Source organism: Anabrus simplex, chromosome 7, assembly GCF_040414725.1.
Source record: "Anabrus simplex isolate iqAnaSimp1 chromosome 7, ASM4041472v1, whole genome shotgun sequence".
NCBI lineage: Eukaryota > Metazoa > Arthropoda > Insecta > Orthoptera > Tettigoniidae > Anabrus > Anabrus simplex.
The window spans coordinates 340868660-340895054 of NC_090271.1; the positions used below are offsets into that span (position 1 = coordinate 340868660).

The 26395-nt window shown below is 40.0% G+C and overlaps 1 protein-coding gene across 1 annotated transcript in view; it reads right to left on the minus strand.

Moving 5' to 3' along the window:
• Nucleotides 1-26395, minus strand: part of LOC136877165 (uncharacterized) — a 753414-nt gene that overhangs the window by 210923 nt on the left and 516096 nt on the right. The window contains exon 3 of the mRNA XM_067150977.2: nucleotides 13658-13761. Coding sequence (XP_067007078.2) covers nucleotides 13658-13745 — 88 coding nt within the window. The 5' untranslated portion in view covers nucleotides 13746-13761. The remainder of the gene's footprint in view (nucleotides 1-13657; nucleotides 13762-26395) is intronic.

Sequence of the window (26395 nt, forward strand, 5' to 3'; positions counted from 1 at the left end):
ATTGGGCCGCCCACGCTTTAGTGATTCAGATGACAACTTGTGTACTTGTAATTTATGTCTCTTTAATTTTGCATTATGTAGATAGCAGAAATTATCCAAATGAACGTATTGACCACACCATGTGTACACGCAATTGAAACAAATATTAAAAATTATTCACACGAACGTACTGACCACATGAAAACACAATTCAAACTACAATTTTTCCTTCCACTTACGCAAAAACAATTGCTAATCAAATGCGAATCATACCAGGTGGCAGCACTATCGTAAAAGGCTGAGGCCATCAGCGGCCATACTTTTCAAGAATGCTTCTGATTGGCCAGGCCGTATTATCGCAGTGTTATACCGAGACGCTTGTAAAAGTTTTACTTTGTGAAAAGGAAGTACAGGAAGCGTGTAGAACTGGAGGACTTTCAGAGGAACCTACTGTACCTACACCGAATATTACAAGTGATGTTTATTATCTCCGCCAACTTAACTTCATTCAATGATGAGAGTATTGCTGGAAAGGAGGCCGATGATGTATGCTCAGTGTTGGATCACTTTAACAATTTTTTTGATTCTTGCTCCGGCCAAAACAAGAATTACACAGTTTTGCGTTTCCTGCATTACACTGTCCACAAGAAAAACCGTTTCGGCAGGGTGAAAGTTGTGTTCCCGATACGCGGTCATTCCTTTATGGAGAGTGACAAGGATATGAGCCTTGTTAATCAAAAATTCTACACTGAAACACCAGATGACTGGAGGGATGTGCTTAAAAACCTTCACCATTCAAAGTAATCGACTGCGCTACTGTGCATACCAGACCAATGAGAGTAATGAAAACTTCCAATGTTCATTTTTCACATGTTACAATCAAGCTGTTGTGGCTCCGAAGAGAAACACAAAGAAAAAGAGAGAAGTACGGATCCCGGTGAACTGAAGAATTTGTACAGTGGACCTGTCGTGAACCTAGGCTGAGGACTCGGGTTCGGAATTCTGGGAGCGTATAGTCAGATCGGCAACGTTTGAATATATTCTGACACCATTTACAACTCAATATCTTCTGAACTTCAGATCTTTCTGAAAGTCTTTATGTTACACTCAAAAATAAGTATATTCACTGGTTGAATACTTAACTACAGAGTAGAATTGAAGTTGTCTCTTCTTTCTTCTGCGTAGATATATCTAGAACCCGTAGCCTTCGCGGCGAGGCGTTATTCTGCCAAATATAAGTATTTACTGGTTTATAATGATGACTTTATTCCAACACCTAACTGACTACTGGTGTGATCGTTCACTGACGAATCACATTTGAGCCTAGTGTCCCTTTAACTCGCAGCTCTTATAACAGTTCTCTCGGCGATAGAGTCTACAGTTTAAAAAGCCTCCTTCGAGGGATGAAAGTCAAAAAGCCTTCTTCGAGAGTTCACAGTCAAAAAGGCCTGTTGTTTACGTGTTACTAGGTTATATAGCCTTTCTTGTTCCCTCTCGAATAATTCTCAGAGTAATACCATCCCCACTGGCCGCTCATACACGTCACAGCGTCACTGTTCTCTGATTGGTTCCTTAGTATGAAACTATCTATTACAATTGGAAGCTTTTTCTTTGTCTCTTACACGTGACTTCGTACATTTCCAACCCAGAAGCATCGAATGTTCTAAATCCTTCTTTGGATTATTCTGTCACTTCTATTATTATTATTATTATTATTATTATTATTATTATTATTATTATTATTATCACTTTCATTTATGAACTATGTAAATCTACCATCTTTGTCTGAGGTTATGATAACACCAGAGTATCGCAATCAGTTTAGAACTTTTATTCAAGATACCAATGGATCTCTCTTTGCGCGTTATTTAGAAAAACTTTTTACAGGACAAACTGACCCTACCTACGGCATTCGCTACGAAGATGACTGTTTCTGGATAGGAAATTCAAATGTTAAGATTAATAACACCAAACTCATTGTAAAAGGTGTTACCTATAAACCTACGAAAGGACTCTTAGAACTTCTTTTCTCACGAATACCTGACAAGGATATAATTTTACAAGCTGATCTTAAAAAATATAAAGCAATACTGACGCAACACGACGTAATTACAAGAGAACAGAAGCTGTAAATGCGAATAAGAGTTACAAGTATCGAGAGTTTATTTCTAAGCTGTTTCCGACTGCACGTAGTCTTGATGTTATCTACAAGCCTTTGTTGCCGTATGTGGATGTAAGATACTGGAATGACCCAAACTTACTCGTTGAACGATTACAACTTTTAAGAGCATCGCAAGAGGCTGGTCACACAGGTCACGGATCAGAAATTCTAGAAATAGAAAGAGAACTTCGTTATGCCGGTATTATTTTGTAATGGCTCGACAAGAGAAGATCTCACCTGTAAAGGTAAACATCGCACATGAGTTACATAAACCAGCACGTCGCACCTACTGTAGCAGACGCGTTATTACACGAGGAAAAGATGATCTCCGGCAAGCAGACTTAGTAGAAATGATTCCATATGCCTCTAGTAATAAGGGGTATAAGTATCTACTTACTGTTATCGATGTGTACTCGAAGTTTGCTTTTACACAACCCGTGCGTGCTAAAACAGCATCTCAAGTTAAAGAAGCATTTAAACATATGGTTGAAGAATCGAAACGCTGCTCAAGGCTTCTTCAAAGTGATCAAGGTAAAGAGTTTAAAAAAAAAAGGATTTTTCTTCTTACCTCAAGTTACTTGGCATTCAACACTACTCTACGTTCAGCAATCTCAAGGCAAGTGTTGTAGAACGCTTTAATCGTACACTCAAAACAATAACGTGGCGAGAATTTACAGCGCAAGGTTCATATCGTTGGATTGATCTGCTACCTAGACTTTTATCTACCTACAACGATACACCTCATCGCACTATCGGAACAAAGCCACGTCTTGTTACAAAGAATACACCTCGTCTAGATGCTATTCATCTTGTAATTAAAACAGCTGATCCACGTCGCTATCGCTTTAAAGAAGGTGATTTTGTTCGCATCAGCAAACACAAATCTATTTTTGCAAAAGGATACACATCTAACTGGAGCACTGACATTTTTCAAATCAGAAGTGTTAAGCTTACTAATCCAGTTACGTATTTACTTCGCGATCTCAGAGGACAGCCTATTGAAGGAGGATTCTACATCGAAGAACTGCAGAAAACAAAATATCCTGATCACTATTTAGTTGAACGTGTTATTCGACGTCGTGGGAATAAACTATACGTTAAATGGCTCGGTTTTAATAACAGCTTTAATTCATGGATGAATAAAGAGGATGTACTTTAAATCTTATGTGTGTTTTCTTTTAATCCTCTACGTTTCCTTTCTTCTAAGTCACTAGGACGTGCTGTAGGATTAAACAACACCTGTAATTTATTTTGACAATTCATATTTATTTTAGAATATATATACATTTTTATCCTTTGTTTATTTTAAGTCTTTGTCACTCAGTTTTCGTTTTATTGCACCAACAACGACAAGTGCTGCTATCTTCTTCTGAGCAGCTGAAGCACTAGGTAATAACACACACACAGCATAATTGTACGAAGCAGATTTTAACAGCTACACGACATACTCTGTGCAGGCAGCGTGTAACTACGTGTCAGGCGAACGTGTTCTACGGTCGCAGGGGAGATGAAGCTCGAAGAAAAGGAGATCAATCACTTTATTGTTGAGTCCACGCCCAACATGCTTCCTCATCTTTTTCCCAGCACGTTTCTTCACCTTTTCCTTGTTTACTCTCTCCGCAGCCATGATAAGTGTTTATAAGCGAAGACAACTCGTTAGTTTTAGGTCCGTGATACAGTTTAATTAGTTGACATGTACGGCACTGTCTTACAGAAGGTCTTCTACCTAAACTCACGTGTTCATGATGTAAACTACAAGTTTGAAGCTCTGACAAAACAGGATCTTGAGTCCACTCACGAGGCACCTTATCCCAAATCTTCTTTACAGCATTCGCAGCTACATTAACCAAAAATGCCTTTGGTAATGCATTTAACTCTTCTTCAGTAAAATTGTTTGGTTTCTTTTTGCATGCATAAAACTTTACGATCGCCTTTTCAACTGCGTTACACTTAGTATCTGTTAGAAATGACATGATGTCTTTCCTCTACAAATGTTTCTTTTACACTAAGGTTATTTCGACACTGAAGTTTACATATTTTGTTCACTTCCCGGCATGCACTGCAACACAACCAATCAAAGAGCATGCATACATGTTGTAAAGACTGTTTACTTGTTTCTCTACTATGCTCTTTCGGAAGAGTTTTAAATGATGGACACCCCAATTCATGCATGTCGATAATTTCACACGATGATGGTAGATAAACACGCAACCATTCTTTCTTTTCAAAACCCTTTAAAAGAACAAGTTCTGCTCTGACAAATGTGCATTCATCATTAAAGGTAGAAAACGATAAGGTATTCCTTTTTCTTCCCACTTCAAACCTAAATTGTTTTCAATCCACTGAGTCTGCTTTTTATCTTCATCTGTTTGCAAACAGTAAGGGAACGGTGGGCTAAATACTAAACTAACAAGTTTTGGTGCCCACAACACACTGCAATCTAACACAGCCACCTCTTTAAACACAAATTTGTTGCCGTTTGATTTAAAGCCTTGCACATCAAATACTAATGTTTTCGTCATGTTTGCACTCCACTCTCTATCACTGTTTCTTGAAGACTAAAGCTTTTATTCAACGAACAGGTTTAAACATGCACACCTACAATAACGTCATCGCTGCAGCACGTGCTTACTCTAGCTTTCCCGATGCATGTTTAAACTTGTTCGATAAAGCTATGCCTTAACAGAGGAAGAGGCTATAGGCTATAACAGCCACCGCCATCTTGTGTCGTAGGCACCTAAGTGCTAATTAGCGATGTAGTAGCCGTAAAGACAACAGCACGGTACTCTGTTGAATAAAGATGGCTGCTGTCGAATATAATTCGCCACCACATTTCAACCAAAGAGTGAAGGTAAGCGATGTAAGATAGCGGTAGTTGTGTTGATTAAAGATGGCACCTCGTCAAATAGAATTTTTCAAACTATCCGCCACTACATTTCAACTAAAGAGGGCAGCACTGACGTTTGCGATGCAAGAAGGAGGATGACAGTTGTTAAAAAAAGTCACGTGGATTTTAAATTACCAGCAGTGTCGTAAAGAGGGCAGCACTAAGGTTAGCGATGCAAGATGGCGGATGACAGCTGTCACGTGGAATTGCCCGCCACCACATTTCACAGGTATGTAGCTAAAGAGTGCAGCTCGATGCTCTATTGATTAAAGATGGCTGCTGTCAAATTGTCCGCCACCACATTTCAACTAAAGAGTGCAGCATTGAGGTTTGCGATGCAAGATGGCGGATAACAGCTTGTCAAATAGAATTTTTCAAATAGTCCGCCTCAAAGGTAAGTAGCTAAAGAGGGTAGCACTAAGGTTTGCGATGCAAGATGGCGGATGACAGCGGTGACGTAGAAATTGTCCACTACTACGATAAAGAGTGCAGCACGGTGCTCTATCGATTAAAGATGGCTGCTGTAGAATTTTTCAAATTGTGCGCCTCAAAGGTAAGTAGCTAAAGAGTGCAGCACTGTGCTCCCTTGTTTAAAGATGGCGGATGGCAGGTGTTGAAGAAGCACGTGAGTTTGTAAAGCACTTCAAATTTGCCGCCACCACATTTCAACTTAAGAGTGCAGCACTGTGCTCTCTTGATTAAAGATGGCGGATGACAGCTGTCAGCATGTGAGTTTGAAAAGCACTTCGAATTTGCCGCCACCACATGTTAAAGGTATGTAGCTAAAGAGGGCAGCACGGTCTTCTCTTGATTAAAGATGGCGGATGTTAGCTGTCAAAAAAGCACGTGAGTTTGTAAAGCACTTCGAGTTTACCGCCACCACATTTCAACTAAAGAGTGCAGCACGGCGCTCTCTTGAATAAAGATGCTGGATGACAAAAAGCACGTGAGTTTGTTTCCAAACAAGAGAATGTGGAATTTGCCACCACCACATTTCAACTAAACAGTGCAGCACGGTGCTCTCTTGATTAAAGATGACGGATGACAGCTGTCAAAAAAGCATGTGGATTTGTTTTCAAACAAGAGCACGTGGAATTTGCCGCCACCACATTTCAACTAAAGAGTGCAGCACTGTGCTCTCTTGATTAAAGATGGTTGATGACAGCTAACGGAACTTTTCAAACTGCCCGCTACTACGTGCTTAAAGTAGTAGCCATAAAGAGGGCAGCACGGTGCCCTGTAGATTAAAGATGGCGGATGACAGCTGACGAAATTACCTAAAAGAGGGCAGCACGGTGCTCTCTTGATTAAAGATGGCGGATGACAGCTGTCATAAAAGCACGTGGATTTGTTTACCGATTCAAATCTCGCACTAGTTAGGTTAAGTTGATAGCACTAAGGTTTAGGCCCGTCAAGATGACAGCCCTGAGGTTTGCGATACGTTGTTGTTTGTCAAAAAGCACGCGGCTGTCAAAAAGCAAGTGGATTTGTTTACCGATTCAAATCTCGCGCTAGTTAGGTTAAGTTGGTACCACTAAGGTTTAGGCCCGTCAAGATGGCAGCACTGAGGTTTGCGATACGTTGTTGTCTGTCAAAAAGCACGTGGCTGTCAAAAAGCAAGTGAATTTGTTTACCGATTCAAATCTCGCGCTAGTTACGTTAAGTTGGTAGTACTGAGGTTTAGGCCCGTCAAGATGGCAGTACTGAGGTTAGGGATGCGTTGTTGTCTGTCAAAAAGCACGTGGCTGTCAAAAAAGCACGTGGCTTTGTTTACGAATTCAAATTTCGCGCTAATAAGGTTAAGTTGATAGCACTGGAACAGGCCCCTGGCTGCGGTGGAGGAGGCCCCTGGGAAGGGCCCTCGGGAGGAGGAGGAGCCGGCCCCTGGGAGCCGGAGGAGGAGGCGGCGGCCGAACTGTCCAATTATACTACTATAAAGTATTCCAGATAAAAACGACTTTTGTCCAACTAGACATGATTCTTGGCCCACTGTGCACTGGTGTCTGTGACAGACCGCTCAGGGGTCATACACGGCACATTTTCTAGTGGGACTTTTGACTTTTGGCCAAATGTCAATAACCAAACTGTAGCACCACTTATGTCAGCCAAATCAAACGTAATTTTCACATCAGGTACAAAGAACATAAAAACGCAATCAGACACAACAAACATCCATTCTTCTGTTAACACAAATATGACAACGCCCAACCTTCCACGGATCTCAGCACAAATCTTAAAATAGAAAATAGAAAATCACTGAAAATCAATATAAAGGAGACAACATAAATCCACATCGCGAAAAAGCCAACCAGAATTCATCGCTGCAGCCTGCAGTGAGACTGGTTTCTAGGCATTGACCTAAACAAATCTTCTCTATTCACTCCACTAAATGAAGTCACGTGTCAGTAAAGCACAACAATTCAAACGCAATTTATTTATTAATTCACGAATGCTCAATAGACATCCCTTAAATCCCTTCTAAAGCGATTTAAGTTACAAACAAACAGACTCCCGTGCATATTTTCGCGAAAGCCAATTATGTCACCGGAATACGACGTAACGGAACGAGGTGCTACGGTCGCAGCGAGCGGGCTGGGGTAAGTTCAAACAATCCCACAATTATTAAGAAGGTGAACACAGAATTGTCACGTAAATATTTTTACAGTTGCTGATTATATTCATCAAACGCTATTATAATGGAAATTAAAAGCGTAATTTGATATAATGAAACATATCATTGTGTTTTTAATTAAATGTTATCTTTGTCAAGTATATTCGAGCAATGGCAGACGACTGTTCCCGTTTTACTCATGCAACTGACTTGTTTCTATCTTGTAAGTTGCAAATATTTTCATCACAACGAGGTTACCATATGTTTATTTACGAAGCAAAACAAATCGACTGGACGTGCGACTTCACTAGGAGAGTTGGCTCCTCCACATCGTCCGATTGTCCTCAGAAGAGCGCATTAAGCATTTAAATCTTAGCAAAGCCGGAAATAGAACCTGGGACCGCTGTGCCCGCTAAGCCAAGATACACAAAATAATAATTCTTGTCAGCAGGTAATAAAAAATCCACTATTTACGTCGACGCTCGCGAAGTAATTAGCTGCGGTTATGTGTTTATAACAAAAAGAGATTCGAAGCTCTACTCTGAAGGTCCCAACATCCCTGTGAGGGGGTTTCGTACATTCCGACGCATATACTTGCATACACTTTCTTCCTATGGTAACAGAATCGCTCCAGTCCACAGGGGGTCCACTCATTATTCTAAACAAAAGGACGTCTGTGTGAACTGCCATGTCGAACAGCGTCAGTCCTGGACTCTACCCTATTTAAAACAATGTTGTAAGCTTGGACTGACGTCAATTAATTGTGCGATAGCCAGTACCTGACGAACTCTTCCATCGCTAGGAATTTATAGGTCTCATTTTATGGTTCCCTCTGTGGGTGGGGGCGGTAGAATAATATCGACGGTATCCTCTGCCTGTCGTAAGAGACGACTAAAAGGGGTCCAACGGAGTCTTAACTAGGAAGCGTAGATTGGCGACCACGGGGCCCGTAGCTGAGTCCTGTGATTGCTTCCCCTTACTTGTGCCAGGCATCTCACTTTCATTTATCCTATCCGACCTTCCTTGGTCAACTCTTGTTTTTTTCCGACGCCAACGGTATTACGTATGCAGGCGTAGGGACTCTTTCATGTTCATGCCCTTGGTGGCCTTGTCTTTCTCTGGTCGATATCTTCATTTTTCGAAGTGTCAGACTTCTTCCGCTTTTTTTTTTTTTTTCTATGGAATGTCTGTTATATAGAGGATGGTTGCTCAGTTGTACTTCGTCTTAAAACACCACCATCACTTCTCAGTAGACCTTGCATGCAATTATACTTGGTTATCAGTTAATTCAAATCATATTCCTAGTATTTCAATTATTTACGCCGTCTTTAAGTCTCAGAGTCGTCACTTAAGGGCGGCCAAACCAAGTTTCAGCCACAGCATATGCTTTGATATTTCAGAAGGCAGTGAACTTTCCTGTTGCACTTTCATTACACTGAAATGGACCTTGGGGAGATGAAATCCATGCTGGGGACCTTTAATGTAGTTGCAAACCTTGGCTGGCTTTCTCCTTCTGGGTCGACAGTGCTCACCGAAGACCAGGAAGGCGGGAACTGTTGTCCAGTTAAAGCGAGTATCTTCACCCCAGTACAAGCACAAGTGCCTTTACGTCGCACCCACACAGACAGGTCTTAAGACCACGATGGGATACGAAAGGGCTAGAAGTGGGAAGGAAGCGACCGTGGCCTTAATTAAGGTACAGCCCCAGCATTTGCCTGGTGTGAAAATGGGAAACCATCGTCAGGACTACAAGCTCCACTCGCTCGGTAATGAAGGCAGGGTGGCCAACCACGGCTGGGGGTCGGGATTATTAGCATTAGCGCATTCTCTTCCTCGTTCAGAGGTCGACAACTGACATGGCCCTGGTCTTTTGCATATCAACAAGGGTCGAACTGTTGACACGCAGGAGTCAGAGAAATTGGCACATGCAATACCGTGCAAGCTGGAGTTTGGAGATGGATAGAATGCACGGTTTAATTTTCCTTCATGGTGGATTGAATAATATTGTTTATTATTTGATTACCGTAGAACTCCGATTATCCGGACTAATTGCGATCCAGGGTGTTCCGGATAATCGAGCATTCACAGAAAACGCAGAAAAATACGCACAGCATGGTGCGATTTCTATTGAAGCCATATTTATAGTATTAAAGAAATCACTACCCGGCCCCGGGCCTTCTGCCCTATGGTATAAGGGCAGATGTGCCACCCTTATCGCCCTCCGCCCGCGAGAAGAATTTCGAGTTAAGTCCAAAGCATGCTCCCTCCTTGTCGATGACACCCCCTTTGCCCTTCCCTCTAGCAATCTATTCGAAAGTATATCGTATTACACACAACCTGTCAGTTCTGTGATAGCTCGTTCCTCACGCAGCAGCTGCTTTTCAGTGTAGTTTTTCTTGAAGAATCCTTCCCACTGTGATGGCGATTCCAGTGTTGATGTGCCTCACTTCTTTCCAGGTACACTTTACAACATTACTGACGGGCAGCGCCTGAGCTCCTTCATTTACAATGAATTTTACACCGCGTATGGGTAGCAAAGGAAGTCACGATCGAATAAGTATCGTTGCCAACTCACAAGCATTGAAACGAGGAAGATTTAGGAGAAAGGCTCGAAAGGACTGAATATTTTTCCTTCTTTTATTTTTTACTGTTCAAAATTATTTTTTCGCGATAATGTCTGCTTTTCCATAATAATTTCCCCTTTGACCGTAATTCCGTAATCGTGAGGTGAAATCCGTAATTATTACGGACAATCCGCAATAGTTGGCACCTCTGTAAGGGGTTCAGGTTTACGAAATTAGTCTACGATAAAAGACGCGACAAAGAATGCACAATAATTTACAAATCTGTTCTTTTGCATGTTTAAGTGTACATGAAGTTTATTACCGTATGCGTAAGTTCTACGAAATGTTTTAATGTTAATTTTAGGAAGTTTAACCTTTCAAACAAAATTAAATTAACGACTAACATCTTTACAATAAATATAAATAAGAATTCTGTCTAAGAAATTCCTTAACTTACATATTTTCAAGTAGAAAAAAACTGAATTTCAAATGTTGTCTTATGTGTCCATCCGCCAAGAAATGGCAGTAGGTAGCAAAGTCGATCTACAGTAGGTTTTCCCCGTTTCAGACAAGGCGCTGCGAAGATAACGCGCGAACATTTTAATATTTTAATGTTGTTCTTTTACCATGTGCCATGTGGGTGAGCTCACACTTCTTCCCGTTTGAGCGAACAGCTCTCCCCCTCCGTGTGCATCCACAACTCAAGTTTCACAAGAGGAAAGGCCAAAATTTAAGAATTTGAAAAATTCGGTCTTGTGAATGAAAAAAAAAAAAAATCTTCGACAAGTGCACGACCGTCTAACCGCCATACAATGTCGCATCGTATATCCCTTAGCGTAGAGCAAGTATTGTGTCCGTATCATCGAGGCTCAAACCCAGGTAACACAGCAGCACCATAACCGTGACAACGACACGACTGACTGCGATTGTGATTTGTTTGGAGAAAACCTGCGTTGAATTCAGAATACAGAAAATTGCAAATGATTTAGTTGTGCGGTTTTCGAAGAACTGCTTTTCTGAAGTAAGTTATTTGTATGTCCTTTATTGACTTCGCCCGAATAAAATAATGTCAATGTATTTTTTCCTCAAAAATGGATTCCTTGACATCTCAAACGTAGATTAATAATCATAAACACTATCTACAGTCGATCAAACGATTCGTTTTTAAAGTGGGATGTACTCAGGAGAAATGGGTGTGTTATGAACCCACGGTGAACTCGTCTGTCGTACTCGTGCTGTTTTGTCTGCCCTTTTCAACAGTTTTAACAAGAAGCGCTATGCAGCCGTTCGTAGTCAGAATTCATCCATTCAGACGTAATCATGCCACCTGTTTAGTAAAAAACACTATCCATATATTCGCTTGTTTTTCTTGATGTAAAGCTTGGAATTGTGCCATAGAAGGGAATGGTATTTTTAATCGCAGTTCTATATAAAACGTTTATCTTATGACCTAATAGGTTATCTCAAAGGAGCGTTTTTTGCCAGGCAGAGAACATGGCCTTCACTCTTCCCAGTGTATCTCTATTATCCTTCGATAGGTGTTCCCACATAATGTCCAAGGCTTATGTCGTGATGAGTTAGACTTTTTTCTCTCAGCAGCATGTAAGTTGTTAGGAATGCTCTGCCATTTGTTCCATATATTTGGAAGCTAGGAAAGGTAGGAGAATCAAAGAGTATCTAGCAGGGACTAGTATTCTTCCATGATCACAGGAAGTGTGTACCCTCTGGCTTCACAGGTAGTAATCAATCATGGCTGCAAGCAATGACATTACTACGGATGAAAATCACACATATCAGAATACTAATGAAAGTGTTAGTCGCTTAGCAACCTGTATTGCGGGTTACGGTAAGCCTTCGCCTGCAATTGAATTTAAGAGATCTTAATCGATGTCTCATAATTCACCCAAGATCGGCTCCAATCCTCAGACCGTTGTCTAATATTTAAAATAACATGGCGGCCGAAGTAACCAGATTGCTGGAATTGGCTAACACGAAAATATCATGTACAATGGCAGTAATTTAACATCATAGGGAAAACCACTGTTGCACGGATGAAAACGCATCGCCAATAACTACCCATCACCTAGAATCACATACCGTATATTTTACTAGAAAAGAGAAACAAGTTGATTATTTAGACATTTCAATTAGTCAAACAATGTTTTCTCTCAGATTTCACTTCGCTGGATAGATGAAACTACATGACAAAACCGTTAAAACAATATTTTATAACATTTTGAATGATTCAAAATTAATTAAGATGCGAAATTCCTCAATTTATTCGCTGTCATGAGAACGACAAAACATAATATGTTGCCTTAGTATTGAAGTGGTGGAAATTTTCCTATATTTAGAACCAAATGAAATGGAAGTACACCCGAAAGAATAATCTTATTGGCTTTACGTCCCACTTTTTTACGGTTTTCGAAGACGTCGAATTGCCGGAATTTAGTCCCTCAGGAGTTATTTTACATGGCAGTAAATCTACCGACACGAAGCTGACGTATTTGAGCACGTTCAAAAACCACCGGACTGAGCCAGGATCGAACCTGCCAGCTTGGGGTCAGAACGCCAGCGCCTTAACCGTCTGAGCCACTCAGCCAAAGTACATAATTACGTTAACCCATTGAATGGCCCTGGTAACGCTAACATAACGTTGACATATGGCATAGCAGCACTTCGCAAAATGACGGTAACCTTAGTAATGAAACGTTCAGACACTAAATATGTAACAGATGCATCTAAATTACTCGACACTTTGAAGCATATAGAAACTGACGGGACATCACCATGTCAATTATATTATATCTAAATTAATATTTTTCGAGGAACACGAATTGGTCCACCGTTTGGAATTATAGAAAGGTCTTCCCTAACCTCAGACTTATTCTCAAAAAGATAGATGCACACTATAGTTTTGTCATCGGCTTCAAAATAATCACGATATATGTTTCTAATCAATTTCTCTCTTAATGTTTTGTTCCGTAGAAAACTTAATAATAGTTGTATGAGAGGCATTGCCATAGTTAGACTTAAACCTGGTTCACAACACGATCAAAATAAACACATTCTCACATTACAGATCCCAAGTGTCCACTACCTCGTACAAATACACTCGAACACTTATATTCTACAATGAAACTAATATTTATCGTCAACATTAATGAAATTACACCGAGTACATACGATAACATCAAACCAAAACAAACCCACATTTCCAACATGTCCGGCTAGTCGATCGTGAGTAGCATTAAGGTCTGAAGATTAGAATCAGTCTTGATTCACTGGCAGGTAATTCCGGAGAAAATTAAACAAAAATGGAGCAAATCGGTTCAGTAGAACGGACGGACGAATCTGCCAAAGCTGCTTTTAGTAAACTTTTTAATATATAGAACCATTTTCTTTTACACAGAAAGCTACAATATTATGAAGTGCGAGATAAATTCAGTTCATACCCTCCACGTCCGTGAGGCAGCGCGAGGCGGCTGCGGTTGTCGAAAGAGCCGCCAGTAGCGCCACCATCAGGAGGCGGCCCACGATCATTCTGACGGGCAGCTACCTGGAAACAAAAAACATGCTCCTGTTACAAACATATCCATATCACTTTTAAAATTTAATAGTAATTTAATTACAATAACTATATACGATTAGAGTCCGAACGGTACAAATAAACGTGAGAACCATGACTCGAAAATATAATGTTCAAGGAGATGTGGTGGTAGTGGTTATTTTACGAAATGTTCATATTTTCGTAGTTCATTTAGCGTATAATGAATACAATATGTATAACTAGCACAACCATATCAGTGTTGGAGAGCCGGAGAAGGAGGCATAGCGATCCTCTGTATCCAAGCAAAGGACTTTCAGATGCAATGTGATCGATTGTCTGTTCCTCTTCTCCGCAATCACATGGGTGAAGTGAACAGGATAGCTGAACATCTACACTGGTGTCCAAAAGTTAAGCATAATCACTAAACGAGGCCATACCGCCTGCTACGAGTGTCAGACGGATTGCTGAACAAACGGAAGCTGACTCACATATGTCCAAGAAAACAGTGTCAGAAAGGTTTTGATAGATAAGGTACAACTTTGACAACAACTAACAAAACTTGGCAATGTCTTCCACAACAAAATATGCTGTTAATAGGGTATATTCTGATGACGGATGCGATGTTCACCTGTTCGATTTCCATTTAGAGAACCACGGCTTCGACGGTGGATGAGGCTGTATGACCACGCTGTTGTTTGGATACGTTCCACATGCCAAATGTTCACCCTTTAGCCCTAGAAATGAGTTTCAGTGGATGCAAAGCTACATCTCAGAGGTGCTTGTTTGGCGAGCTTGTCCACGTATTCGCTGTGGGCCGGCATCCATAGCTGTATCTGAAGCTGGTCGCATGGTCATTCCTTGAACTAAAGTCATATTTAAAAAAAGTGAAATTACCTACGCAACGATTTGGCGTGTTGTGTGTAATGGTTGGAAACGTAAATGCAATGGTGTGGTCAAGTCTGACTAGAGTTATGGAAATATAAAGTGGATGCGGATGTCATTTAATATTCTTAAATCAGTCTAGAACTGATATAAAAGATACAAGTGAACTGAATGACGTTGACGAGCCCTAACCCTATCTATGCAGCAAGATCATGATGACTTAATCCCTCAAGGCACGTCATGGCCTCAAATCCAAATACCAAAACCTTTATTAGGGCTCAAGGCCCTCTTTTACACCTTGACCGGCATGTGCAGCATTAAATACAAGAACATGCGGAAACTGAGATCTTACATCACAGACGAGTTGTCAGTGGGAAAAGTTTCGTTTCGGATTGGCACATGTGTGCCGCCGGCACTCGTGACCTCTCAAGGCATGGTGGGTATGTTATACTGCGTCTATTGTTTCCAACTGACATTATTGGTAAAATAGGTTAGCGAGTCACAGTCATTATATTCTTGTGGGTATTCATTTACTTCTGATGCAATGGATTTACAGGAACAAAATATGAACCTGTTCGAGTTAGTTTCTGCCAGAGATAAGTCGAGCATGCAATTTCACAGCCAAAGTTACTACAACAACAACAACAACAACAACAACAACAACAACAACAACAATAATAATAATAATAATAATAATAATAATAATAATAATAATAATAATAATAATAATAATAATAATACGTCTTTCTAACTACCTTTTTCATGGATTTTGGAGCGGCTTAGGTTCGAAATTTTGTCCAACAGGACGTGCCAGTACAGCCAAAGTTCGATCTTCTAGTGGGGGTGGTAGTGAAGGTGGAAGACAACAATATTTTGCGCGTAAGAAATTGAATTGTTCGTGCATCACAAGTTCACGGCTAGACGTAGTCAGGGGACATTTTAACTCTATTCCACAAATGAACTTTGCAACTTTTGAACTTTGCACTTTTCACTTTTCAATTCTTGTAAAAGTGCAAAGTCTTTCTGTTCCACCATGATCTAGGTGGTACTTTTCAATTTCTTCGCAAAGTGAAAAGTCTTTGCGAATGAGTGATCCGATCGAGTTTATTACATGAGCAAACTGCATAGGCCTAATACTCTATGATTTTAATGCTTTACTTTTCGCGGCGAACTTGACAGTATAATTGTGGTATTGTTAAAGTTTTTATCATGGGAAAGAAAGGTTTGTATTACAAGAAGATAGCTGTGCTCGAAGTTGTCAAGGAGAAACGTGACATCCTTTCTGACAACTTTAAAGATAACCTCTCAAATGTGTAACCTTTTGATGACTACTGATAAATAAAATCATGAATAAAAATATATAAATAAAATTACTGAAAAACTTAATAAAATTAATAAGCATAATTAACCGAAATGTCCGTAGTATGGGCGCCAGAGTTCACCAGAATGGATCCCTCGAATTTAGATAAGAGCATGATAAACTGTATATCCCAGGGCGTGTACATAATGCTGCGTACTGGTACATCTGCTGCAGGCCTTACCTAACCTCCTGAAAACGACCAATCAGGTATGAACTGCACCTAGGTTCATCAATAACACTGATTCTAAAATAGCTAACTATATTCTTAACAAATTCCGTGCATGAGCACCTCATCAACATACAACATTATACATATAATACACACATAAAATATTGCTGGAAGACTCCATATTTACAACAACAATAATGAAAATCGTGGGAAAACGAAAGCGAGAACTAAGCTACCATTTGTAGATAGTCCGATGAACAATGTACATGTATGAAGATAAATACCCTTCACTGTCTCTATATCAATTCGACTTGCCGATTCTCATAATCGGCAGTTATCACATCACACAGATACTGTACCTTGTACTACTGTGTTCACATATTTTAACACTTGTTGTAAAGATATATACACACGTTTGTCGATCCTCAACATTAATTATGGAAAGTCTGAGATAGCTTTCACCAACATATAATGCTAGGCCGCCACAAGTGCTACACCACTTAATGCGCAAGCACTCTCCACAATCAGCCACTTTCCACGAACATTACAAGACTACGCTCCACGAACGCTTGAAGTCCAGTCCATTGCTGCCGTGTCACTCCAGTACCGTGTATCAGCACCACTTCCTTCTCGTACAGTGCCTCAGTTGTAGTTCTCTTATACAGTGTCACTGGTTGTAGTTATCTTCCTTCTCGTTCCTTTACAATCACCCCTGTTGCCGCCGTATGATCAACCTTTATAGCCATCAACATCCCCCTCCTCTCAGATGATACGTCTGGATTGGTGCTTGCCAGCCAATCATGAGTGAACCCTAGTCTTTCTCCCAAGTTATAAACAAACACTCGGGAGTTTTACATGAATCATCGAATTTCCCTGGTACAACAACAAGCTCACCTCATCAGGCTGGGATATATACATGACTCATGGAATATCCCGATACAAGTACAACACAACAAACACTGGGCTAGCCACATGACTCAACCAAATTACCAGAGTTATTAAAGCAATACAATGGGCTAGCCACATGACTCAACCAAATTACCAGAGTTATTAAAGCAATGTTTTCCCACTCGTGCAAAACAAATTACTCATACCTACATATGTGGATATCTTCCAGCTTACCAATATAAATGGCAAAATACACAAATGAAATACTGATAATAATAATAATAAATCGAATTCTGACAATAATATCTCTAACTTCTACATATAATTCGGGGGTGTGATATACGTACTATCACAAATGATGACACACATCAATGTTAACGAGAGTACCGCCAAAATACACACACAGAAGGAAATTCACCCTTCATTAGAAATCCCGTCGCTATATTGTGTGGATTATCAGGCCAATATACTATGTTATTTACTATAACATCTACGACTTTGGTAACAGTTCTGCAAATAATTTTGATGTCCCATGCATTGCTGCTTCACCGTGCAGCTGGGCACCATTTACTAATCAATGTAAGCATATAAGAATTTGTTCTTTTTCGGAAAGGTAATGACTTCTTTTGTTGCATGTTTGAACAAATGATCGATCATTTCAAGAATATAGTCGGCCTATGTTGGGGTAATATGAAATCACTCGCGAAATTCCGGCGAAATGAGGTTATGAACATTAATCCTGTCTTTACACGTTCTCTTGTTGGATTTTTCATCATGTCCTCAGTTGATGCTCGTTAGAATGTGTTTATAACACTAAACCAAATTCTACGCAGAGAAACTCTAGTACATTCTTGTTAATTAACAGATGAAAAGGGAATCATCCCTTTGCAAGATTTATGAAAACTTTTCACTTCATTTATTTGCACTTTGCATTTCTGTACCAATGGAGGGACATAACACGCTTGAAAAGTGAAAAGATTCCTAACTTTTCGCCTTTCACTTTGCAAGGTAAATCTGAAAAGTGATGGTGGAACAAAATCTGAACTGAAAAGTGCAAAGTGAAAAGTTGTAAAGTTCGTTCGTGGAACAGACCCCTGACCCGCAACACGAGTGAGAAGGTCGCACAATATTGAACCTTAGTCCAGGTCCGGTGTATCTTTACGGCCGGATGCCCTTCATGACGCCAACCTCAGTTCAGGAACTAATGATGATGAAATGAATAATAATAATAATAATAATAATAATAATAATAATAATAATGATAATAATAATTTTATTCGCTTTACGTCCCACTAATTACTTCAACTGTCTCGGAGGTGCCGGAATTTAGTCCCGCACGACACAAGGCTGATGTATTTGAGCCAGGATCGAACGTGGGAGTCGCCTCAGCCTGGCGAATGATGGTGTGAAACTGAGAGGCTTTGATGTGGTGATTTGGGCAAAGGGAGAAAATGAAGTACAAAGAATACTGTACGTTTGGAATGAAAATCTGAGGAGTTTCGAATGGTAATTAGTACAGTAAAAAGAAAACTGTAGTCATGCACTCCCGAAAACAGTAAAAGAGAAGCCAAATGAACATAGACGAAGAACGGTTAGAGAATGTAGAACAGTTTACATATCTGGGTAGCATTATTAGTGGAAGTAATGAAATCAACCCTGAAATTAATAACAAATTAAGTAAAGAACATTTCATCATCAAGTCAGAGAGCTTTTATGGGATGACAAAGTACCCAAGAGAACGAAATTAACATTATACAACCAGTACTTCATACCAATAGTAACGCTGGTAACTAATAAGAGACAAGACTGTAAGATCCAAGCCGTAGAAATGAAATTTTTAAGAACATAGCTTAAAAAGTCATTACATTTAAAAATTGGATAGTGCTGTCCGAAATAACAATACACTCATTATGTAAAATCTTATGATATGTTGTTATCTTTTGATAAATGCTAATAGCTAGACCAACTTTCTCTCGAAAACTGTGGGATACAAGCAGTTCGTGATCAAATTTAGAGCAAGCTTTAATAGTATTTCATCAAAGACATACATGATGAGATAGAACCATGTTGCTAATTCTTTGCATCAATTCGTAGAGTCCTGGATACATGTGAGAAATTGTAGGGGTCCGTTATAGCTCTGGTGGATACTGTGCCCTAAGATGAAACTAATAACTGCAATATCATTCCAAAAAAGTAAATTTTATTTTCCAACATCTTACTATATCCATATCACTGTCAGGAATGAAGGCATCCTCAAAAGTATTCGCTAGAATATAAATCCTATTGGAGGTGGAAAGATGTTCGTCATTGTTAAATTGACTCATCAAACTGTACAGCTTATCCCAGCTGTTATACAGAAGGTCTCGGTTGGCACACACGCCTACTTTCCTTATAAAACGGTTTCATATTCAAGGTACTCGACACTTGGAAACAGGCATTCCTTGATGAGATATCTACCACCATCGTGTACCTTACCTATCATCCACGTTAAGAGTTTGTTCAGAGGTCATCAAATTAGATCAAATCTTAGCAAAATTCAACGTCTCGCTAAAGTACTACCACTTTCTGTTGGAAAGAAACGCTTCCTAACCACAAATCTTGGTTCAATACGTGGAATGGTTTGGCCTTTACTTCATTTTCTCGGTGAATATTCCTTAAATATTTCTCCCTTTGAGCTGTATAGTCAGTACTCGCTTTCAGTACCCCGGGTACTCTACATTACAAGTGGACATTTCGAAATAGACTGTGGCGAAAATGTCGCATCGACAAACCGACTGTTCCAACGGACGGCCCTTTTACTGGCCTGCATCTCTGGCGCTAATATATTTTCTCGTATACTTGCTATTTATTTTATGGAAAGGAATAAATGTTTCAATCTGGAGCAAATTTCACAAAGTTTAAAAATTATTTTATTCACTTAATAGTCAGATACAGTCTTGAAACTATCATAGGACCAAATTTACAGATGGCTTCATTCCAGGGACAGAAGGTGCTATCCAGTTTTGATTGGAATTACTGTGTAGGATGAAACTACTTCGAAACGAAGGTCTGCAACGGCATGAAATTTGCCTGAATATTTCGACATTTTTCGGAGGTAAAAAGTTAAAACTTACAGGGTAACAAATATAATTTTATCAGATTTCAATTTTCTGGCGCACCCGAAAATTGCGTCCGCCATTTTGTTTGGCGGGGAGGTTTAAAAATTAAAAATTTAAACTTATTGGAATTTTTCACTGGGTTACAGCCTAATAGTTATCAGATTGCCGATAGGGCACTCTAAATAGTGCAGACTTTCATTTGTAAATTTATTGCTGCCAAACGGTACATCATATCGAGAAACGGATTGCGGCATGAGACGACTCATTTAGTCGCCTACATTACTGTCTTATACATGTTGTTGTAGCTCTGCCATTTATACCATAGTAAGAACTGAACGTTTCCATCCATGTCAAATTTCGTCCGCTTTTCACAAGTTGAAAAATTATTTTCCCAACTTAGCAGACAGTTACTTGGCAGGCAGGTCGACGATGAAAGTACCTGCAAATTTTCGTTGTTTGAGGTCATGCCGTATCACCATGGGCTTCACCATAAATTGCTTAAGGGGCATAAATTAGGCTGAAATTTGAAAGTGTTTCCACATATTCCTTCCGTTTTCCCTCACATTCAAGATGAAACTCGGTCTTCATATGACCAATAATCGTGCCAAGGATCGTGTTGAGCTGCTGTGTGAATCAGTAAAACATTTTATGGAAATTTAACAAAATTGACCAAAACCGGGAAAATGAAGCTCAATCTGACGTAGGAGGAGTCGAGATGCAAAAAAGTCATAGGACCAAAGTTGTAGATCTCTTCATTTTTGGATAGTAAATGCAATCCGTGTCCAACTTGTTGGCTGAATGGTCAGCGTAGTGGCCTTCGGTTCAGAGGGTCCCGGGTTCGATTCCCGGCCGGGCCGGGGATTTTAACCTTCATTGGTTAATTCCAATGGCCCGGCGGCTGGGTGTTCGTGCTGTCCCCAACATTCCTGCAACACATACACCACACATAACACTATCCTCCACCACAATAACACGCAGTTACCTACACATGGCAGATGCCGCCCACCCTCATCGGAGCGTCTGCCTTACAAGGGCTGCACTCGGCTAGAAATAGCCACACGAAATTATTATTATTAATAATTAATTGATAGCCACAAGGTAGCACGAAACGAAAGTCTGCACCGTCATTAAATGTGGCTTCATATTTCGACGTTTTAGTGGGTAAAAAAATTAAATATTTGAACTCGTTGCAATTTCTACGTCGGGTACAGGCTAGGAGCTATAACTTTGCCAAATTTCAATTTTGTACGGCACTGCAACATGCCGCCCGCGATTTTGTTGGGGGAGGGGGTAAAAATTAACAATTTGAATTTTTCGGAATTTTTCCTTGGGTTACAGCCTAGTATCTATCAGATTTCCCAATTTCAAGTTCCCAGCTTATCTGGAAGGGTCTAAGCCGAAATTTGAGACCGATATATTGATTGGGTGGGGCAAGGGGGCTAAATATGAAAAATTTGAACTTTTGGAATGTTTCCCTGGGTTTCAGCCTAATAGGTATCAGACTGCCGAATTTCAAGTTTCTAGCTCATCTGGAAGGGTCTAACCCGAAATTTGAGTCAGATATCTTGATTGGGTTGGGTGGGGGGGGGGCTAAATAAGAAAAATTTGAACTTTTGGAATGTTTCCTTGGGTTTCAGCCTGATATCAGACTGCCGAATTTCAAGTTTCTAGATCATCTGGAAGGGTCTAACCCGAAGTTGAGTCCGAGATTTTGATTGGGTTGGGGGGGACTAAATAAGAAAAATTTGAATTTTTGGAATTTTTCCTTGGGTTTCAGCCTAATAGGTATCAGATGGTCTAACCCGAAATTTGAGTCCGATATTTCGATTCGGTGGGGGGACGGAATATGAAAAATTTGAGCTTTTTGGAATTTTTCCTGGGGTTACAGCCTAATAGTTATCAGATTGCCGAATTTGAAGTTCCTAGATTATGTGGAAGAGGGCAAACATTAATGTCAGTGAGTGAGTCAGTGAGTCAGCCTTTTGGCTTTATATATATACTCGCTTTCGCTCGTTGGGGGCTCCGCCCCCACGCCCCAACTCCCCTACATTACAAGTGGTCATGTCTTCTCTAGGCCAGGTTACTACTATTGCAGTAAGCATTGTCTTGAAAATATAATTTTGCAAGAGGCTATTCCCCTTCTCATTTACAAGTATGTAAAATATTAGGCCTGAACCAATTTGGTCAAGATAAATTATTCAGATGGGCATGACAAAAAGGTAAAATAAATTTAATTTATTTTTAACCACACCTTTTTGATATAATTCATTATCAAGTTAGTTGTATGCAGGCCTAGGAATTAGGAATGTTTCTTGTAAGTTATAGATTGTATGACTGCTTGTAGTTTTTGCTGATGCAGGTGGCGTAGCAGGTGGTCCTGAGAGTAGGGATAGACATCTCGGACATATTCTGAGTCATGTCCTCGTTGTGCTCACGTTGGTCCCATTACCCATTAGAGTGGGACAATGTGTAATACTTCACAGAATTTTACCTAGGATAATTCAGGATATGAAAAGAGGATAGGTATCATACAGGTAGGCTATACTATGCAATAGGAGAAAGAGCAAGGGGATGGCTTGGTACAGCTATATGTAAAAACTGATGTGTTCAATGGCAGGAGGGCATTCAGAACAAGGAAATAAAGACTAAGTTATGAATGAACTCTATGTATGACCTGGCTTCGGTTATGAGGTGATGCAAGATTAATGGATGAAAATGTTTCCTAGGAAAATGATAGACTCTGTCATGAAGGGTAAGAGAATTAGGGTGAAGACTGAGTTTTCAGCAATTTAAAGGTAAGAGCTGTAGAACTAAACCGACAAACTCACTCACTCACTGGCATACCCACTTCCAGATGAGTGAGAAACTTGAAATTTAGTAGTGATAGCAATTAGCCTGTAACTTAATGAAAAATTCCAAAAATATACATTTTACCCACTCCACCAAAAACAAAATGACTTAGGCATACTGCCATGAGCGCTAGAAGATTGAAGGTTGATAAGGTTATGTTTGTATTTCTCCCACAGAATACGCAAAGCTCCTCATTCAAAACCGTAGGCATGGTGTCAAAGAACGCAACGTTGTGGTCGTGTTGCCAGTGGCAAAGTTTATTTTCCAGATTATAGGTTTCGAAACGGAACCGAGTGAGCTGGCCGTGCGGTTAGGGTCGCATAGCTGTGCGCTTGCATTCGGGAGATTGTGGGTTTGAATCCAACTGTACCGGGCAAGTTGGCCGTGCGGTTAGAGGCGCGCGGCCGTGAGCTTGCCTCCGGAAGATAGTGGATTCGAATCCCACTGTCGACAGATCTGAAGATGGTTTTCCGTGGTTTCCCATTTTCACACAAGGCAATTGCTGGGGCTGTACCTTAATAAAGGCCACGGACGCACTGGCGAATTACAAGTTCCTAGCTCATCTGGAAGGGTCTAAACCGAAAATTGAGTCCGAAATTTTGATGGGGGGGGGGGGTTGGCTAAGTATGAAAAAATTGAACTTTTGGAATTTTTCCTTGGGTTACAGCATTATAGCTATCAGAGTGCCGAATAACAAGTTCCTAGCTCATCTGGAAGGGTCTAACCTCAAATTTGAGTCCGTTTTAGATTCGGTGGGGGGTGGGGGTGGGGGGAGCTAAGTATGAAAAATTTGAACTTTTGGAATTTTTCCTTGGCTTACAGCGTAATAGGTATGATATTGCCGAATTTAATTTTTGGATTTTTCCGTTGGTTGCAGGCTAATAACTATAATATTGCCAAATTTCAAGTTCCTAGCTCATCTGGAAGCTTCTAACCCAAAATTTGAGTCCGATATTTTATTTCAGTGGTGGGGCTAAATATGAAAATTTCAACTTTTTCGAATTTTTCTTTGGGTTACAGCCGAACAGCTATCAGGTTGCCGAATTTCAAGTTGCAAGCTCATCTGGAAGCTTCTAACCCGAAATTTGAGTTCGATAATTTGATGCGATTTATTGAATTTTTCGCGGGGTTACAGCCTAAAAGGTATGAGAGTGTCGAATTTCAAGTTCCTTGGGTTACAGCATAATAGCTATCAGAGTACCGAATAACAAGTTCCTAGCTCATCTGGAAGGGTCTAACCTCAAATTTGAGTCCGTTCTAGATTCGGTGGGGTGGGGGTGGGGGTGGGGGTGGGGGGAGCTAAGTATGAAAAATTTGAACTTTTGGAATTTTTCCTTCGCTTAAGCGTAATAGGTATCATATTGCCGAATTTTGTTTGGATTTTTCCGTTTGTTGCAGGTTAATAGCTATAATATTGCCAAATTTCAAGTTCCTAGCTCATTTGAAAGCTTCTAACCCGAAATTTGAGTCCGAGGGTGGGGGTTAAATATTTTTTAAAAAATGCGATTTTAGAATTTTTCGTGGGGTATTAGCCTAAAAGCTATCAGAGTGCCGAATTTCAAGTTCCTAGCCCATCTACAAGGGTCTAACACGAAATTTTAGTCCGATAACTTGATTGGGTGAGGGGTGGGGGGCTAAATGTGGGAATTTTTCCTAGGGTTACAGCTATCAGATTGTCGAATTTGAAGTTCCTACCTCATCTGGAAGCTTTTAACCCGAAATTTGGGCCGCCATTTTGTTTCTTGGCACTAAATATGAAAAAATTGAACTTTTTGGAATTTTTCCTTGCGTTTCAGCCTAATAGCTATCAGATAGCCGAATTTCAATTCCTACCTCATTTGGAAGGGTCCAACCCGAAATTTGAGTCCGATACCTTGATTCGGTGTGAAGGGGTCTAAATCTTTTAAAAATTTGACTTTTGGAATATTTCATGTGTTTACAGCCCAATAGCTATCATATTGTCGAATTTCAAGTTCCTAGCTCACCTGCAAGGGTCTAACCCAAAATTTTAGTCCGATAATTTTACTGGGTGGAGGGGCGGGGCTAAAAATGAAAAGTTTCCGCTTTCTGTATTTTTCCCTAGGATTTCAGCCAAATAGCTATTAGATTACCGAATTTCAAGTTCCTAGCTCATCTGGAAGCTTCTAACACAAAATTTCAGTGCGCCATTGTGAATGGGGGGGGCTAAATAAGAAAAATTTGAGCGCTTTGGAATTTGTCCTGGGGTTACAGCCTAATAGCTATAATATTGCCAAATTTTAACTTCGTAGCTCATCTGGAATATTCTAACCCTAAATTAAAGTCCGATATTTTGATTGGATGGTGGGGGGTAAATATGAAAAATTGGAAGGTTTTGGAATTTATCCATGGCTTACAACCCAATATCTATCAGACTGCCGAATTTCAACTTTCTAATTCACATGGAAGGGTGTAACACGAAATTTGTGGCCGATATTTTGATTGGGAATTTGGGGGGCTAAATATAAAAAATTTGAACATTTGGAATTTTTCCTTCCGTTGTAGCTCCACAGCTATCAGACTACTGAACTTCATGTTCCTAGTTCTTCTGGAAGGGTCTAACACGAAATTTAAGTCCGATATTTTGATTGGGCGGAGGAGGGAGGGCAAAAAAGAAAAAATCAACTTTTGTAATCAAAAAAATTGAACTTTTTGGAATTTTTCCTTGCGTTTCAGCCTAATAGCTATCAGATTGCCGAATTTCAAGTTCCTAGCTCATTTGGAAGGGTCCAACCCGAAATTTGAGTCCGATACCTTGATTCGGTGTGAAGGGGTCTAAATATTTTAAAAATTCGACTTTTGGAATTTTTCATGGATTTACAGCCTAATAGCTATCATATTCTCGAATTTCAAATTCCTAGCACACCTGCAAGGGTCTAACCCGAAATTTTAGTCCGATAATTTTACTGGGTGGAGGATGGGGGGGCTAAATATAAAAAGTTTCAGCTTTCTAGATTTCTTCCTAAGATTGCAGCCTAATAGCTATCAGATTACCGAATTTCAAGTTCCTAGCTCATCTGGAAGCTTCTAACACGAAATTTCAGTGCGCCATTGAGAATGGGGGCTAAATAAGAAAAATTTGAGCGCTTTGGAATTTGTCCTGGGGTTACAGCCTAATAGCTATAATATTGCCAAATTTTAACTTCGTAGCTATACCCCGAAATTAAAGTCCGATATTTTGATTGGATGGTGGGTGGTAAATATGAAAAATTGGAAGGTTTTGGAATTTCTCCATGGCTTACACCCCAATATCTATCAGACTGCCGAATTTCAATTCAAGGGCCTAACACGAAATTTGGGTCCGATATTTTGATTGGGCGGAAGGGGGGCAAAAAATAAAAAAATCAACCTTTTGGAATTTTTCCGTGGGTTGCAGCC